The following is an 18069-nucleotide window of genomic DNA, read 5'->3' as shown; positions in this document are numbered from 1 at the left end:
CTTGGACAGTTCTATTTTTATGTGGAATATTTTTAATGCTGTTTTTAAAAACGATTCTGAAATAGAGAGTTAATTTAATACCAAGAAGCTAAAATCTTTAAACAAGATGGTCAAGGATCATTTACTTCATTCCCCTGCTTAGACTGGATTATTCGTGCAATATAATTTCTAGAATTTTATCCCCAAATGGTGCAGTTTCCACTGCTTCCCTTGGAGCCAATTCCATAGCTGAACACATCTGGCTGTCAGGAAGTGTTTCCTGATATTTGGCTTAAATTTTCCTTAGCATCACAGGATGATCTGGCCCCTTAAGAGGATAAAGGCTCAGCCTCACCTGTGCCAGGTGGCCAGGATGAGAATACAAGGGTCATGTGACAGGAACATGTGCCTCTGAGCCAGTCCTGCTGGGACAGAAGGGCAGCCTGTAGTCAGAGAGGGGAGAGATTCCAGGGATGGAGTGACTGGGGCTAGACAACTCTGTTGTTTAGGATTCCAGGGCTGGGATCTCACAGTATTGGGTGAATGTGGGTTTCTCCTATGCTGCCCATTATTAAATATTTTTCCCCGTGTAAGTACTTACCGACTACGATCAAGTCACCCCTTAACCTTCTCTTTGTTAAGATAAACAGATTGAGCTCTTTGAATCTCACAGTACAAGGCATGTTTTCTAATCCTTTAACCATTCTTGTGGTTCTTCTCTGAACCCTCTTCAGTTTATCCACATCCTTCTTGAATTGTGGGCGCCGGAGCTGGACATAGTATCCCAACACCAGTATCAAATACTGAGGGAAAAAAAACTCTCTACTCCTACTGGAGAGTCCTCTGTTTATGTACTCCAGGATTGCATTAGCTCTTTAGGCTGCAGCATCACACGATGACCTCATGTTCAACCTATTGTCCACCATGACCCCAAATCTTTTTCAGAGTCACCGCTTCCCAGGAGAGAGCTCCCCATCCCGTAAGTATGGCCTACATTCTTTGGTTTTAGACGTATACATTTACATTTAGCCTTATTAAAATGCACATTGTTTGCTTGCATCCAGTTTACAAAGCAACCGAGATCACTCTGAATCAGTGACCTGTCCTCTTCATTATTTACCACTCCCTCAAGTTGTGTGTCATCTGCAGATTTCATCAGTTATGGTTTTATGTGATCTTCCAGGTCATAGATAAAAAACGTTAAATAGCATAGAGCCAAGAACCAGTCCTTGCACTTTTTGATGCTACATTGAAAAACCTGGCTTAGCTACGAAGATCCCTCCAGGCTGCCAACTGCATGAATTAAAAAAATAACATTTTGAATTTCTTTCTAACTCTGTGTAAAAAGATTCAAATATATAACAATTCAACAAATGCATTTTGTCAGTTTTTGCCTCTATACCTATATATTACATCACTTTAAAGAACAAAACATACTTTTACATCTGTTACAGAACCATTAATGGGAGGCAAAACAGTTCTTTGTACTTATGCAGTACTCTTCATTTGAAGTTGATCTCAGAGCACTTCTGAATATTAGGCCACTTCGATTTTGGTGCCTAAATGTAAACACCCAAGTTCAAACAATTTGGTTAAGGTGTCTGCAGTTGGAAACCGAAGAATAGAGGGACCCAAAATTAGAGGCCATTTCTGGAAACTCAGTATTAAGGATCTTGCCAACATTCACATAAGGAGTTTGCGGTAGAACCCATCGGTTCTGACTTCCTGTCCCTCTCTCTAACGAGTAACCCTACTGGCTGGCCTCTCAAATAAACTCCGTTTTCCTGCCTGACTCACTGTGATGCCACCTGCAAAAGTCCTAACTGCTTTTCTAGAAGAACTGGAAAAGCAGCAAATAGGACACCGAAGGAACAGTGAGAAGGACTCACTGAAACACCCGAACCATAGGCACCCACGGGGGAAAAATGGTGGGTGCTGAGCACCCCCCCAGCAGCTCCCTTACCAGAACCTCCTCCCAGCACCTCCTGCCCAACAGCAGGCCCCACCGATCAGCGCCTTCTCCCCCTCCCTCCCGGCGCCTCCTGCCTGCTGCAGATCGGCTGTTTCACAGCGTCAGGAGGTGCTGGAGGGGAAGCGGAAGGAGCGAGGGCACAGCATGCTCAGTGGAGTGGGCAGAGCAGGGCAGAGTGGGGGTGGAGCCTTGGAGGAAGGGGTGGAGCGGGGGTGGAGCCTGGGCAGACCAGATTAGAAACTTGGTGTGTATGACCCAAACTCTTGAAAACTAAGTTGAGAGCCAATTAAAAACTGGTGCAAATGCGTAAGAAAACAAAAACACCAGGTACAATTCTACTACTTGAGGTTTTAATGAGAAATACATTAATCTTTGGCACTGAAAGATGTATCTGGTGCAGTTTCCTCCCACAGGACAAAGCCCAACACTTTTGGGTATTCAACATCCTTCTGTTCCACACATGTACAGAAGTTCCACACACCCATGCTGATAAATATCTGGCCCTGGGGTGGTCCAAATCCTGATCAGCATCCTCTTTTGTGACCCAGCAGAGGGAGTGAGCCCCAACCTTGGCCGACCCAGCCACTACAATGACATACCACTCCGCCTCTTGGAGTCCTTCCGGGCAATCGGACTGAAGGACTGAATCTCATGGTAAGTATGCCCTTGAAAATGAACAACATAATAATGAATATCAATAGCATATTTAAAACAATATTGTCACATGATTCTAGAGGGTGTTAAAGAGAGCATAAGCATAAAGGCACATAAGAGCTGGGGGCAAATTTCAGATGTAGGGGGACATCACATGGAGGCTGAAAGGAGGAGAAAGGATAAAATATAGCTCAGTGTTGGAAAGATGTAGGCAAAAGGTATCTTCAACGTGTGCTTAGAGGCTAAGGGAAGAGGATGGGCATTACTCTACATCGGCAGCATGTGTGTAGGGGGCAGCATATGGGCATGGGGGTGACATCAGGCATACTCAGAAGGTACGTACAGGACAGTGGGAGGGGCTAGGAAGTTCCACACAAGACTGACGGCAACCCATAGAAGTTCAACGTCTTACTTCTCCACTCATCCATGGAAAGCTTCTCGTGCTCCAAGGAATCGTTGTAGGACTGCTGGGCCTCCGTCTCCTCCTCAACGTCTCGGAATTGGTCAAAATATGCATGGGCCAGAGCTTCTGTGGCTGTGAGACGCTTTCCCACATCCAGCTGCAGCATCTTGTCGAGCAGGTCCACCGCTGCAGAAGGATGGGAATACTTGGCTAGGTGAGTGAAGCAGTGATATTTAGGATGTCCTACACAAAGTCTGTGAGGACCTTGGGGTTCATCCTCCTAGCATCCAAGAATATAATGGGTTTCTAGTGGGCAGAAGTCCCCATCAGTACAGAGGCAGTAAAATCAATAGGCCAAATATCAGCTAGTTTATACCCCAAACTTAAATTTTGTTTGAAAGAATTGAAAGGGGAAGGGATACAAAACACAAAGAGAAGAAACGTTTCACAGTTTCAAGGGTTTTTTCTGTCATTTAAGCTTTCCCCTGCAGTGTTGCGAACCCAAACATAACCTCATGCAAGTTATTGAAAATTAGGGAGGGAAGAGTAAAACAGAGCTATCTAGCTTCATTGTTGAAACCAAGTTTCAGAGTAACAGCCGTATTAGTCTGTATTCGCAAAAAGAAAAGGAGTACTTGTGGCACCTTAGAGACTAACCAATTTATTTGAGCATGAGCTTTCGTGAGCTACAGCTCACTTCATCGGATGCATACCGTGGAAACTGCAGCAGACTTTATATACACACAGAGAATGGGCTATTACCAGCAGGAGAGTGAATTTGTGTGTGGGAGGGTGGAGGGTGAGAAAACCTGGATTTGTGCTGGAAATGGCCCAACTTGATGATCACTTTAGATAAGCTATTACCAGCAGGACAGTGGGTGGGAGGAGGTATTGTTTCATATTCTCTGTGTATATAAAGTCTGCTGCAGTTTCCACAGTATGCATCCGATGAAGTGAGCTGTAGCTCACGAAAGCTCATGCTCAAATAAATTGGCTAGTCTCTAAGGTGCCACAAGTCCTCCTTTTCTTTTTGTTGAAACCAAGTGTGCTTCAAGGACATCAATAGTGAGAAGTGACTTTAAGTTTAAAATTCTTTCAGTTCCAATCTGAGTTGTGCAGGGGGGTCAAAAGTATTTTACAAAGCAAATATAAGCAACCCAAATAATCTATAAAGTAATCTATACTAGGCTTGGTAAACAGGAAAGCAGGAAACGCCAAAGGCAGGCTGATTTCCTTCTTGGTTTTACTGCTTTAATGTTTCAGAGTTTGGTAGAGTTCTGCTTACCCACACCTATGACCTATGAGGGGAAACAGTTCATTGTAGGAGGCTTACTTTTTACCATGAATGCGTAAACAAATTTCAGTTACCAACTTTGTATCAAAATGTCCAGATATCTGATACGCAGTTGGGAAGTGATTCATATACTTTCCCTGGTAAAAGGTGGCTGAAGCAGTGTATGCAACTCTCTGTGCCCCATGCCAGAGATCACGCTGCCTTGGGTCTGGGAAAAGAACAAAGGAAAGAGGCGTAACATGGATACCGCCCGGTTTGCTCTAGGCAACTTGATCCTGGAGCTCAGTTGTGGCCAAGGTACATTCCACTGGCCAACTGGGGCCCAGAGAGTTCTACACTGTGATCAGTTCCTGGCCTTGTTCCATAGGAAGGTGTGGGAAACTGCATTCTCCAGGCTCCATTACATAATGTCTCTCTTCGGACAAGAAGCCATGCCGCTTGGCTTACGAGGGAGCATCACATGCTGTGAGCTGTACATGAATGATGAGTGCAGGTGCCCTCTGCTCCATTTTAAGCAAATTAGGTGTGACCCTCAAGCTCCTGACTTAAGGCAAATGTGGCCTTCAGTTCAGTAAATCTAATGACCTCAGCCATGATCTAATGGCCTCTGGATTCTGGGAAACCAAAGTGAACTGGGTTTGTATAGGATTGTCTTCCTTTCGCCGGTGTGTCTCCACCCTGTCCTCATAAGTGTGTGTAAAACCAGAAGTTTCCATCTCAATTTGCTCATAGAACTAGGTTCCTTTGACTGCAGGAAAAAGTGAGCTTGGAAGAGGTGCCACAGAAGTCTCCAGATGGACTAACATTCTGCACTTAGGTCAGTCCCATTCTCCTCACCACCACAGCACTATGGGGCTGAGAGATATTTATGACTAAGGCTGGGTTCGCAGTCATGGCAAAAAATTCACAAGTTTGGGAAAAAGTGCCAAAAGTCCTGGATCTTATTTTAAGGGCAGGGGAAGGGAGAGAGCAAAGAAGAGCAAGTAACTGCTATTTTAATGTCAATAATAATTGTTTTTCCACGTAATTGTAAGTATCTTCAGCCCCCGTGGAAAGGGCTGGCCAGCAAGAGAAGCATCATTAGCCCCTGAAGGGGACGTAGCAAGAAGTCATGAGGTCTGGGAGGAAAAGTCCTGGAGTCCATGAACAGTGTGCCCATCTGCCTTATAATGGACTGGAAGTGGCGTGGGAGAAATACTGAAGAGGACTTACCCAGAGGATTGGCTTTGGAGAAAAGCCGGGATAAATCCATTTTGGGAATCTTGGGAAGGGACTGGATATACTTCTTAGCCTGAAAGAGAGAGAGGAATGCACAGAATACAAACTTGCTGCAGTCAGACAAAGGGGTCTGTAGAAAAGTCCATCAGGTCCATGTCTAGATGAGCAGGATAGTAGTAAAATATCCAAGACTCCACATTTCTTTGGGCCTCTTTCATGTGAGGAACTGTTTTGTTTATTCTACAAATAAGAGAGCCCCACAACACCCCTGTGAGGTACAGAAATATCCCAATCTTTCAGAGGGCTCAACTGGGTTACAGAGAGGAGGAATGATCTGCCCGAGGTCACACAATGAGTCGCCAGCTGCCTCTGGCCCAGAACCAAGGAGTCCTGACTCAACTCCTACATTCTCCATCCACCCCCTTTAAAGGAATACTTTGCCTCACTGGTAAATAGGACTTTCTTTTAAAGTCAAATGCTTTGGAGGGGCCACTGGCAGGGATAGATGCCAAGGCCACTGCCTTGGCAGGATGATTTATGTTACTAAAAACCACACGCATGCACATGTCAAAGACAATGTAAAAATAACTTATTTTCATGGGGTTTCCACAGCAATGCATTCAGAAGTACAGCCCTAGGCACAGTGTTTTCCTTACCGCTTTGTCCTCCAGTTTCTGCACAAACTCCTCTCCTGGGAGTCCGGTTACTTTCAAGATCTGGGTCAGCTGATCTAGATCTGTCAGGCTGAGTTAAAGGTTATTTAGGGCCAAATCTTGGACGTAGCCAACAGCCCAAGTAGGCTGGCTGTGTGGCTAGGAAGGTCTGTAAGGATTAAGGAGAATGATTCTTTACTCCAAATGGCTCCGGGACTCCTAATGCAGAGTCAGAGCTGCAATAGCTCCCAGCTGCTGTGACCTCCCTATGCAGGCTTTGGTGGCTGGATGTGTGCATCCGCAGGGCCTGCTCCAGCCCCCTTCTGCCATGGCGTGCAAGCAGCCCTCACAGAGCTGTGTTCTGCAATGGGCTTGGGGCCCTGCACAGGTAACCTCTGCTCCTCCCCACAGCACAGAACACCACTGACTGGTCAGGGCAGCATGCATGCAAGAGGACAAGGGGTAGAATTTACCTCAGTGTACCAAGTTGACACCCTCCTCCCCCAGTATCCCCATCCTCTCATGCCTGTGTAAATGCTCGTTTCAGGCACAGCTAGAGGGCTTCTGGGCCATCCCAGAGGAGTTTGCCCCAATTTGAAAGGATACAATCTTTTCCTTTAAACAGGGTTTTCCCAGTCAGCATTTCTGCCATGATACAACCAACAGACCAGATGTCCACTGTGTGGGAAGAAACCAAGAGGAGCGTGAGAAAAGAACAAGGCCGGCAGAGGGAGGAGAAACAGTTCAGGGGTCTTGTCTTGCTTTGGGGACCTACAGTAACGTCTGTGGAGTTATTTAGTCATTGGCGTGGTTTTGCTCCCACCTTCAATCCCCTTTTCCCACCAACTGTAGTTTCTGGGTTACTACAACCTTGGGTTTCAGCTTTCCCAATGGTGACAGCTTTGGGTGGAGCCTCCCGATGTCTGATTAGCTGGGAGCCTCATAACTGCTGCTGAGATAAGGTGCGTTTTGTTCCTCCTCAACTTAACTGCCAAAAGAAGAGGATTGTGTGTGATCCACACTAACCCTCCTGAGGGGATCGCAGTGGTGATCTCCAGAGAGCCGCAGCTGAAGGGATTTAACTCACCGGTCTGGTTGTAATGCATCCAGTTCAGAATGACTTCTGGTGCTCTGTACCAACGCGTCACAACATAGCCAGTCATCTCAGCATCGGCGTGTCTCGCCAAGCCAAAGTCCAAGATCTACAGATCAACGGAGGAGGGAGATGGTGAGGGAAGGAAAAGAGAGATCCTGCAGGCAAAAGAAAACCTGTTTCCATGAGGAAATGAAGTAGATCCCATCAGAGAGCTATAGGCTCACCGCTACACCAGAGCCACCCCAGCCAATGGTTCGAATGGGTTTGTCTTAATTGCACTGTAAATTATAGCCAGGCTGCAAAACCAGTTGTAGCCTGCAGCCCCACAGACGGAATCTGTAGTGTGTGACCGATAGGATCACCACATTCCTGAAACATGTTCTTATTTTTCACAGGACTGTTCTGCGTCCTTTACGCCAAGCCATTCTCCAACCCCACCTCTCCTCCGAAAACGTCCTGTGGCTACCAGTATTCCTCCAGCAGGAGCTGGAAATGCTTTGGCCTGACCTTTAGCATAGACAGGGCCAAATCACTTTTAACAATCCCCGGCAAAGCAGGCCCTTCCTTCCACCGGGGCTCTAACAAGCCTTTTCTACCAGGAGTTGAAAATGGCTTTGTCTACAATAGGTCCTCAGCTCTAGCCGATGGGAGCGCAGGGGAACTGTGGCTGCCCACAGTTATCATCCTTCTGTTATTTTCCGAATAGAGATGTGGCCCGAGCGTGTTGAGTGTCTGTAAGGTATTGCTGTGGACTTCAGAGTGCAGTAGGAACTGCACCCAGTGCCAGGATGTTCACTCCAGCCGCAGGCCGATTCAGCAAGGTACTGGAGCATGTCCTAACTTCAAGCACATGAATAGTCCCATTGATTCAACAGACACGGTCTTAAATACCTTGCTGAACAGGGGCCTCAGGCTGCAATGGGAACCACACTGGTGCGTTAACGTCAGGAGTCACGGACTCAGAGCGGTTCACCAGCCACCCAACACGCTGCATGTTTCGCAAGCCGTGAAGTGGCACCTTCATTCCTACCTTTAGTTCACAGTCTTCGTTGACAGCCAGATTGCCTGGCTTCAGGTCCTGCAGCAAACGAGAGCAGAGCAATCAGTACACAAAGCGAACTGCAATTCAACAATGTAAATCTCAGCCGAGTCTCAGCTTGGCCTCTGGTGGGTTGTATCATCGCATCCCAAATCCACTCTTGCCACAGCAGTGGAGACAACATGCCTGCTACACAGTTCAGCATCCCAGAGTATTACAAGGACTATTTTCTTTTCTGAAGCATCTTTCATTAATCGGGAAGCATACAAAATGCTCCATAGCCTGTTGCAAAATACTGCATTGCCCACAGAGCAAATCCAGGCCAACAGAGGTAGGAAGGGAATGAGGCAGCAAAAGGGAAGAGGGGCTTAGTTTAGGGAGAACTTAAGGCCAAGGCTCTTAGTGAGATGACGTTCAAGGCTATGGGAGAAGCTGTTAACTTTCTGACTGAGTCATACTTCTCTCAGAGATCAGAAATAAAAGCAGAGTAATAGTGCACATGAACTTACCCGGTGAATGATTCCGGCAGAATGAATGTACTGCAATGAAAAGGGAAGCCACAGTGTGATCACCAGCAAGCAGATCTTTCACTTCCCCATAGGAGAAACACATGTTAGCAACAGATCCTGTCTACTGAGACCAAAGCAACCTGCATTCTTCTTCTGCAAAATCCTCACTCCCAACTCTGTGACTCTACAGCCCAGGTCACAAATAGGAAGACAAAATTGCTGCAAGAAACCCAAGTGAAACCCATTCCCTACCCTACGTTCTTTACAATAGCTGGAATTAGAATACCTCTTGAAGAGGCATAGCTGGTATGGAATGAAAGTTACTAAAATCAACTATAATCTTAGAAGCCTCAAACTTATCTAGTGAGCAGGTATGGGCTCATTGTAAGAAGGAATGCAATCACTAAATTGCATGAGTTGTGGTTATTTTGCCTGTCAAATCATATAGGAAGGAAACAGAGTCTAGCAGCTAATGCATAAGGTCTGGAGTTGAGATATTGGTTCTAGTCTAACCTCTCCACAGGCTCACGTCGCGATTTTGGGCAAGTCATTTAACCTCTTTGTGCATTGGTTTCTCCCATCTGGGTTTCACAGTGAGCTGGGGAAAGAGGCGTTGTGGAGTTTAAGTCCCTAATGCTCGTAAAGCACTGTGAGAATTGTAGCTGGAGGGCAGTCTAGTGTGAAGTATTGTCAATCATTAGTTCTACAGTTCAGAGTTCAGATTGTTATAAGGGGTTGTCTTTTACCTTTCCACTTTGTCATAGTCAGTTTAAAAATGGACATTCTTGGCTCATAATAACTGAGGAAATTGTGTTCCATGTGTTTTCTCTAAAAGCAGATGGAATGAGGGAACCAACAGATGCTCCACTTGCTAAAAGCCTCTTGCCACCATCAATAGTTTTGCTAAGGAATCTTGGGCTGTGGTGAGTTGAATAGAGCAAGCCAACTGCCTCCCTAGCAAGAAATTGCATGACCTATGATGGATTGAATTGGTTAAGTCACCTGCTGACCAATATGAAAAACCAAAGCCACCTCTGATACCTCAAAAGCATAAGCTTTCAGTGAAAGCGGGTCAGGAATTTTTCTATTAGCCCTTTTTTGGGGTCAGAAAATAATAATTTGTCAAAACAAAATCTTTCTGCGGGAGCATATCAGTTGCAATGAAACTTCTGTCAGCAAAAGTTTCTCAGGATGGGAAACCAGAGAGAGACACCTACCCCAGAAGAGCCAACAGCCCAATGGTTACAGCTGCCCTAACACTGGGCTATTGGCTAGTCTGAGTGGGGTGCGAGCTCTCTGGTTTTTCCATCAAAAATTTTGAAACATCTCAGTTTCATCCCACTGCAGACCAGGAAAGCACTTGAAATCTCAAAGTTTCATGGGACGGGATAACCGTTTCCTGCCTAACTGTACTTCCGATTGACGTGTGGTAGATCCAGATTAGTTCAGAAGGAAAAATGACTTTTCAATGGATAAGTGTGGAGACATGAATTGTATTATAAGGATGATGATCCTACAGGTTAGTCTGTCCATGATTTAAGGGTCCACTCAGGGATAATACAGAGCGAAGACCACTCCTAAGGCAGACCTGGTGATTCAATGTGTAAATCCTTCAGAAACCAGTTCTTGCTTTTGGCTATTCCAGACCCACCTACCTTCAAACCTTTCAGCATTTGGTAGACCAGGTACTGGATCTTTTCATCACTGAACTCATGTCCCATGATCTTTTGTAAATCTGTCCGCATGTACGGCATCACCAGGTAGCTAAAAGGCAGTAAGATAAGTCCCTGAGTCTAGGAGAAAAACATAGGGAGCCATGCTAGCCTTGTTCTCACTATGAAGATCAGATCAGTTGCAGCAAGCCTTAATGTGTCTCTGGGTTACCAAGACAACCAGTGAGGAAGTTAAAGTTGCTACCTGCTCTGAAAATTGTTATTTCTACTCTCCTGAATTTGGAAAATTTGTCCTCCTCATTGTACGCATTGCAAGATACCAAATATGAGAGAGAGAGCGCGCGCGCTGTTCATTGCTTTAAAGTCTTCGATCATCAGCGATGGGCAAATCAGGTGTCTGAAATATCTTATGGAGTTTTAAAGGGGATTTTTCAAAACTGCTGTCTCAGGTCTCAGACTTATTCCCACAGTGCCTTAACCCTGGCTGGTCCAGCTTCACCATCCAAGCTGAAGGCAATGCCCAGCCTCTCCCGGGACAAAAAAAGAAAAAAAAACATCAACATAAAAGGTGAAAAAAATAGATATTTAAAATTCTATCAGTCTAGGATCTGACAAATAATTTGTTATTGTTCCTGTGCCCTCAATGCACCATCATGACATATAAATCACTACGCTAATATGTATTGTTCTATCTTAGGAATGTCTAATGTGCCCATCACCATTATATCTAGGTACCAGTTTCTGATATTTACCTTATATAAATCAATACATCTGATCCATGCTCCCAGAATACGGGGTGTATGAGCTGCCTGCTTACATTTTTCTCAGGGATTTTAGCAATTGGAACTGATCTGTGCTTCTGACCTTCCTAATAGAATTTTATTTAGGGATCTCTGGCTTTAGATTGGCCCCTTTTCAAATCAACTCATGGGATTGCTTCTCAGCATGACAAACTTCCTTCTTCAAGTGCTAAATCTGCAATTGTCCTGGGCAACGACTGAACCTATAGCAAATGCAAAACACTTGGTAAAAAGCCCCACAAAAAACTTACAAGTCCTGGAATCCATTGAAGGAGGTGGCTGAGGTGAAGACATCAAGCAACCCAATGACCTACAGGATAAGTGGGTAAATGTAAGACTGGAAAGTACACACACTGGAAGAGCGGTATTCTCTGTAACAGCTTGCAACTCAAGAGTCACGGGTCAATGACATTAGGATTCCACGTGAGGGATTTAGCCTTAAAGCCCGTTGACAAGAGTCTATTTCCTCTCTTACAAACAAACTGAATATTTGTCTGTGCTCCAAGTCCAACTTCACTCTTGGAGCAATGGCAGGGTGGCAGCAACAAAGAACCCCTGGAACTGGGAACTGAACATGGAAACTGAATTCTCCTCTACACGCCAAAGAGGGTGGGGTCCTCTACATCAGGCTGGGCGTCCATTGGCTACTCCTTAGGGCATTCTGTGCCCCAAAAAATTAAGTTCTGTGCTAAAACAATAAAAATTCTGCAGATTTTGTCAAATAAATGTGGAGTTTCCAGCATGGCACTGGGGAGCACAGGCCACTGGCTGCACAGAGGTGGGGAATCACTGTGCAGCTCCCCCTCCCACCAAGACATGGATTCAGAGGTGAAGCTGTACCCAACCCTGACAGTGCAAGGACCAGGCCTGCCCCAGAAACACTGCAGTGCCCTGCCCCTCCATGCCAGCTGCACCAGGTGTAGACAGGCAGGCTCAGCAATGCAGGATCCAAGTGGAGGGGTTATTGTTGCGGGATCCAGCTCAGTGCGGGATCCAGGTGTGGGAGGGATCTGGATGCACAAGGGCTTGTTGGGGGGTTCTGGGTGCAACTGTAATGGGACTCTGCAGGGGGGTCCAGATGAAGGTGGTTGGGGCTCAGTGGGAGGGTCTGAGTGTGGGAGGCTCAGTGGGGGTGCAGCTGGCTGGGGTCCAGGTGCAGGGGGAGTGGGGCTCATCAGAGGGGGTTTGAGTGCAGGGGTGAGGCTCGGCAAGAGGGTCTCTGTGCGAGGGGGTCTGGATGCACGGGGGTTGGACAGATGGGGGAACAGCTCCCTGTACAAGGATCCCTCCCCCTGCAGCTGAGGAACAATGGGTGCAGGAAACAGCGGGGGGGTGGAGTTTGCACAGCTTTCTGCAACTGGGGGAGAAATCTGAGGATGGGTCTGACCCAGCCCCAGATGCCGTGCAGGGGAAGAGGAAGTCCCGTCCTCCCCAGCCCAGCCAGGACTAGCAGCTGAGCCCGGCGCAAGGTACGAGCCACCAGCCAGGTCTTCCCAGTCCCACTCCCCACCCCACAGTGATTTACCTCTCTACTGACCCTGGGCACCCGAAACATACTGCTGGGCAGGGTTGCATGACTGCTCTTGTGGCTTCCCCATCAGAAAGTCATTTTTCTGTGGGGGACAAACTCTGGGCATGCGCAGTATTCCCCCAGGAGTGATTGGCAGCGAAGCCCACCTTGCAGCAGTTTCAGGAAAAACATCAGGGCTTTTGTCCCTAAAGTCACTATCACTTGATCTTCTGGTAACTCAGTGGGAGAAGCTCTGTAGCCCTCTCTCTCTCGTGTCCGCATGGAGAGAGGCAGGTACTCACGTTCTCATGTTGCATGTGTTTCAGCAGCATGAGCTCTCTGTACGATCTCTTGGCAAAGATCTCGGACTGGAATGGTCGGCACAGCTTCTTGATGGCCACTTTCTCCCCCGTCTTCTTATCTATGGCTGAACTGTGGCAAACAGATAAAACCAGTTCTGAGTTAAGCAATGAGTGTTCATGGATGATGCAACGTCAATCCAACAAGTGGCCTAAGAAGAAGGGATGCTGGAGTGCAGAGCTGATCAAGGAAAAAGGGCCATTTTCCCTTGATCTTTCCACAATGTACATGGAAGGAATGCAGTTGGTAGACACTAGCATTGTACTTCAATTTTTTTCTATTGCATCTCTGGTATAAACACACTGCTACCAAGATTTTAACCAGCTATATCTGCTCTGAGGGAGGTTAGATGACAGCATGGTCAATTACAGCAGCACTTCTCCATTGCGCCAGCCAATGAAGATATACTGGTGCTAGAGAAATGGTGGGTAATGTGAAGACAAATGCTTGGAGGTCAGGGCTAACCCTAATCCTGTACCCACACCCTGTGTCCTTCCACTGGTTCTTTGAGACCCACTTCTCACAGTTCTCTTCTGAGCTAACTGGCTCTTGAGAACCCCGCTGAGTCTCTGCTCTTATGCTCTTTCTGCTCAGGATTTCTGAAATTTGGGGACAGAAGGACGTGGGAGGGGCTTTTTGTGAGAGGGGAGATATACAGATTCACTTTCTGTGAATCGCCCAGGATGCTGTTATTGCTTGGGAGAGGGTCAGCCCTGGGGGCCATGGAGCAGCGCTCCCAGTCAGTACTCAGCCCGCGGAAGCTAATGATCCAACCAGCGGACCAAATTCGGTAATGAATCCTGGTCACGTGCCACGCTAAGAAGAAGAAGAGTCAGCCCTTCCCTCCCCACTGCACTGTGGACCAGTGCAGTGGAAGGGCAAGAATCCCTGAACATCCCCGTGTGGAAAGGATATGCTGCTTCAATTGATTTCCCAGCATGCTGGATCTTTGGAGCTGCAAGTATTTCTGAATAAAACCAGTGCATAGCCTGCAGGGCAGACAGAGAGCATACCAGCCCTAGCCGACGACAAGGTCAAGACGGGTGTGTGTGGTTAGAATACAGGACTGGAAGTCAAGAATCCTAGGTTCTATATTCCTAGCTCTGCACTGACTCACAGTGTGATCTTATTATACGGTGACGAGATGTCCCATTTTATAGGGACAGTCCTGATTTTTGGGTCTTTTTCTTATATAGGCTCCTATTACCCCCCTACCCCCTGTCCTGATTTTTCCCACTTGCTGTCTGGTCACACTATCTTATTATTTGTGAACCATTTAATCTCTGCCTTAGTTTTCTGATCTGTAATATGGGGATAATAGCACTTTTTCAAAAAGCATTTTTTAAAAATCAGAATATGCCGATTCGCCAAAATCCATTTTTTTTCCTGGTTTGTGAAATTTTTTGACTTTTCATCCTGATTCAGGATGGGAAATTTTTTTGAAATCTGTAATTTTCAGGGGACAGAAAACAGTTTCCCACTCAGCTCTAATAATACCTGCCTACTCAAACAGCGTGTGCATGTGTGTGTGTGAGAGAGAGAATGCAGGTATTTTATTTAACCTCTGGAACAACTTACTTAGGGATGTGGTGGATTCTCTCTCTCATCTGAAGTCTCAAAATCAAGACTTGGATGTCTTTCTAAAATATATGCTTTAACTCAAACACAGCTGATAGGCTTGATGCAGAAATTACCAGGTGGAATTTTCTGGCTTGTGTTATGCAGAAGGTCAGATTAGATGGTCACAGTAATCTCTCAGAGCCTTAAAAAAAAAATTTAAAAAATCTATGCATTAATTTGATAATGTTTGTAAAGTGTTCTGAACACAAAAGTATTTTGTGCTACACATTTGGTATACAGGTGTTTTTTTTAAGATAGTTAATAGTATTTAGCACTTGAAAATGCTTTTCATGTTCAAAAATATATAAATATTACTATATTAATGCTCACAACAAATCTCTAAGGTAAGGTAGGTATTATCCCCATTCTATAGATATGAAATTGATGCAAAAAGGACAACAGCAGGAGTCAGTGTCAAAACCAAGATTAGCACTTTGGAGTTCTTAGCTCCTAGCCCCGTGCTGTCAAGAGGGTCCCCTCGTCATAGTTCCTATTTATTTCTCCATATGAAGCAATTCAGTGACACCTCTTCTCTCAAAGTCCTGTGGCAGAGTTGCAGAGAAGGCAGGTCCTCGATTTAATCAGCAAAGGGATGGAAAGAAAAGCCATCAACAGCAGCCGTCCAGAGACTGCTATGATTCTTCAGATTCTCCCCAGTGCTTTTCAGGGTGAAAGCATTTGAAGAGGCACCTCCATAATGAACTGCATCACACCTCGCTGAGCCAGTCAACCCTGGATGGCTGTGAGAGGTTGCCTGTGTTTTACGGCTGACAGCTTCCAGCTGTTGCCTCTTGAAGGGAAAGAGAAAGGCAGGGCTTTCCAGCCCAAGCCTCCTTGTTGGGCTGTGCACTTCCCGCCACTTTGCAATTCCTGCTCTCTCAGCTCATTAAACTGGAGAGCTGTAAATCAACAGGTCTTTCCTGCTGTGACTTCTAGTGGTGCGGCGTGACCAAACCCATGTGAATTTCAGCATTATCACATTGCACACTTCATCCCATATCTACTTCCTGTTTGAAACCAGATGGTCCCTTTTCTCTTCTTAGCACCTTTGAAAGGAAAGTGTCACTTCCTACCACCACCCGTCCACACACACTTACTGGCTACAGCCCCTGTTCTTGCCCTGGTGACCAGTAGTGGATCTAGGATTTCCAAGGGTGGTCAGAGGGAACCACTATGCAAAATAACTGTTTCTAAACTGCAGTAGTTGCTTGATAGCTAATGGTTCAGACAAGCAATTTTCCAAGATCCTGGCTGACCTGCAAAGGTAGTCAGACCACCTCTGGATGCATCTGCATCCGAATTCCTCAATCCTGATCAAAACTAATTCTCCATACAGACTTGTGAATCTGCTATAGCAATTATTAAATATTTTATTTTAACAAAGGAATTCGTTTTTCAGGGCCAATTGGGGAAGCTTTTGTAACTTGCTTTATTTGCTTCTATTTTAAGTATCTGTAACAGCATATAGAGCTTTAAAGAAACCCAAATATATGGACTATTGTAGAAAGAAACATCCCAGCGGTTCCCAGCAGGGGACAGCAAATCCTAATTCCACAAGCTTCCACTTGTGCTTCATCCAGATATCAGCACCAAAACCAGCAAGTATTCGTCATCCAGGGAGTTCTGGCACGACCCAGTTTAGTCTAATGGATGTCATTTAGGGCAACCAAGCAGCTGTTTTTTGGGAGTTTCCACATCAGCTGAGCTAGAGACTGGTTTTATTTAAAGCATAAGCAGGAAAGGATTTATTTTGTTTGTGTTTTTCTTCTTGCTTTAGGCTTTATAAAGAAGATCCAGAAGGATCATTTCTCACCCTCCTTTTTAATTTTTTTTTTAATCTTTACAAATGTCAAGAATATTAAGTCTGGTTTTCCCTGATTTTGGTGGAGAAGCCTATTAGGAGCACGCACATAGCAAGTGAAGTGGCAGAGATGTTGAATCGTTAACAAAGATGAACATTTTGGAGAAAGAATGTTGGTTATTGAAGTTAAATAGATATGACCCAAAATACTATTTCAAGCCATTGGAGTGAAAACCCCCCTTTCTTTCTGTGACTCGCTTTTGCTTCTTGTGCTGCCATAATTCTACTCTTTCTCCAGGGACCTGCTGTCTTTTAAAGTAGACAAAAATCTATATGTCTAAAATGAAAAACAAGTAGAGAAAACAAATCTTTCAGACCCTGTTTATGCATCAAAAAACAGCTAACCAGGGTGCAAGTCCAATGGTCCCAGGGCTATGAAATAGATATATTATGTGACCCTGGTAATGACAATCAGGCAGGATATTTCCTGCAGAATACCTAGTACAGAGAATAAATCTCTCTCTTGCCTTCGTGTTTTGGTGTATGGACTAGATTCTGATTTCATAAGGACGTAAACTGAGGGTAACTCATTAAAGTCAGTGGAGTTACTCTAGATTTACACACATGCAACCGAGCAGAATCTGACCCCATACATTCATTTTTGTGTGAGCTGCCTTTGCCCAGCTGATTGGATTGAATGACTATACATTGTTTTCCTGTCTGTCATGTCCCTTCCTAAGCTCAGAATTCGTCATTAAACTGGCAAGAGGTTCCAGTCCGGCTGGGCTGGATTAGTTTAAACCAGGCTATTGGTATAGGACCAGCAGCAGAATCCCATCTTCCCTTTGGGGAACAAGAGGCCCCAAAATCGTTTGGGGGGGGGGAGGGGGAGTAATGTCACCCTTGGAAACAGATTGTTCTTTTCTGCTACTACTAGCTCTGCCTAGTTCCTACCCCTGGGACAGAGCACAGCAGGGGCTGGCTGTCCTGTTCATCAGAGAGAGAGGAAACCAAGGGACTGAACAAATAAAATCATACAGAAGGGATGAGCCTCTAGACCCCATCACCTGGAGGGTGATCGGTACAGCAGTAACCTCTCCCCAAAATGTAGTAATTTAGGGCTAGGAAGGCCCAGCTCTTCAGGCAGTAAACACACACACACACAGCAGAACAGCTGCTCAAGCTGAAAGTGACTTAAGGTATGGCGGGCAGGAAACAAACCTTCATCTAACACGCAAATTTATTTCACAATGGAGGACAGCTAAGAGGCACCTCTCCTGTTTTCTTCCCGTGAGCCATGCTTTAAATACCCCCACCCCATTCCTTCCTACCAGGGCCCTTGAAAAAAGAAAGGCCAAGATCTACTCACCAGACAGAGCCATAAGCCCCGGATCCCACTGGATTGAGGGAGGTATATCTTCTGGGCAGCTCCCAGACAGTTTTGTTTACTTCCTGCCTGTAAAAACCTTTGCGCCGGGTTAAACTCAT

At 45.7% G+C, this 18069-nt stretch overlaps 1 protein-coding gene across 1 annotated transcript; it reads right to left on the bottom strand.

Moving 5' to 3' along the window:
• Positions 1 to 2358: 2358 nt before the first annotated feature.
• Positions 2359 to 18069, bottom strand: MAPK13 (mitogen-activated protein kinase 13). The gene is made up of 12 exons (XM_077839147.1): positions 17951 to 18069; positions 13103 to 13232; positions 11542 to 11600; positions 10473 to 10581; positions 8818 to 8847; positions 8300 to 8347; positions 7261 to 7375; positions 6780 to 6851; positions 6177 to 6256; positions 5515 to 5593; positions 3018 to 3194; positions 2359 to 2616 (listed from the first exon to the last, which is right to left on the bottom strand). Exons 1-12 carry the CDS (start codon positions 18067 to 18069, stop codon positions 2537 to 2539), a joined length of 1098 nt encoding a protein of 365 aa, XP_077695273.1. The 3' UTR covers positions 2359 to 2536.

Source organism: Eretmochelys imbricata, chromosome 21 (assembly GCF_965152235.1).
Source record: "Eretmochelys imbricata isolate rEreImb1 chromosome 21, rEreImb1.hap1, whole genome shotgun sequence".
Classification (NCBI taxonomy): domain Eukaryota; kingdom Metazoa; phylum Chordata; order Testudines; family Cheloniidae; genus Eretmochelys; species Eretmochelys imbricata.
This window is presented reverse-complemented; position numbering and strand designations above follow the sequence as displayed.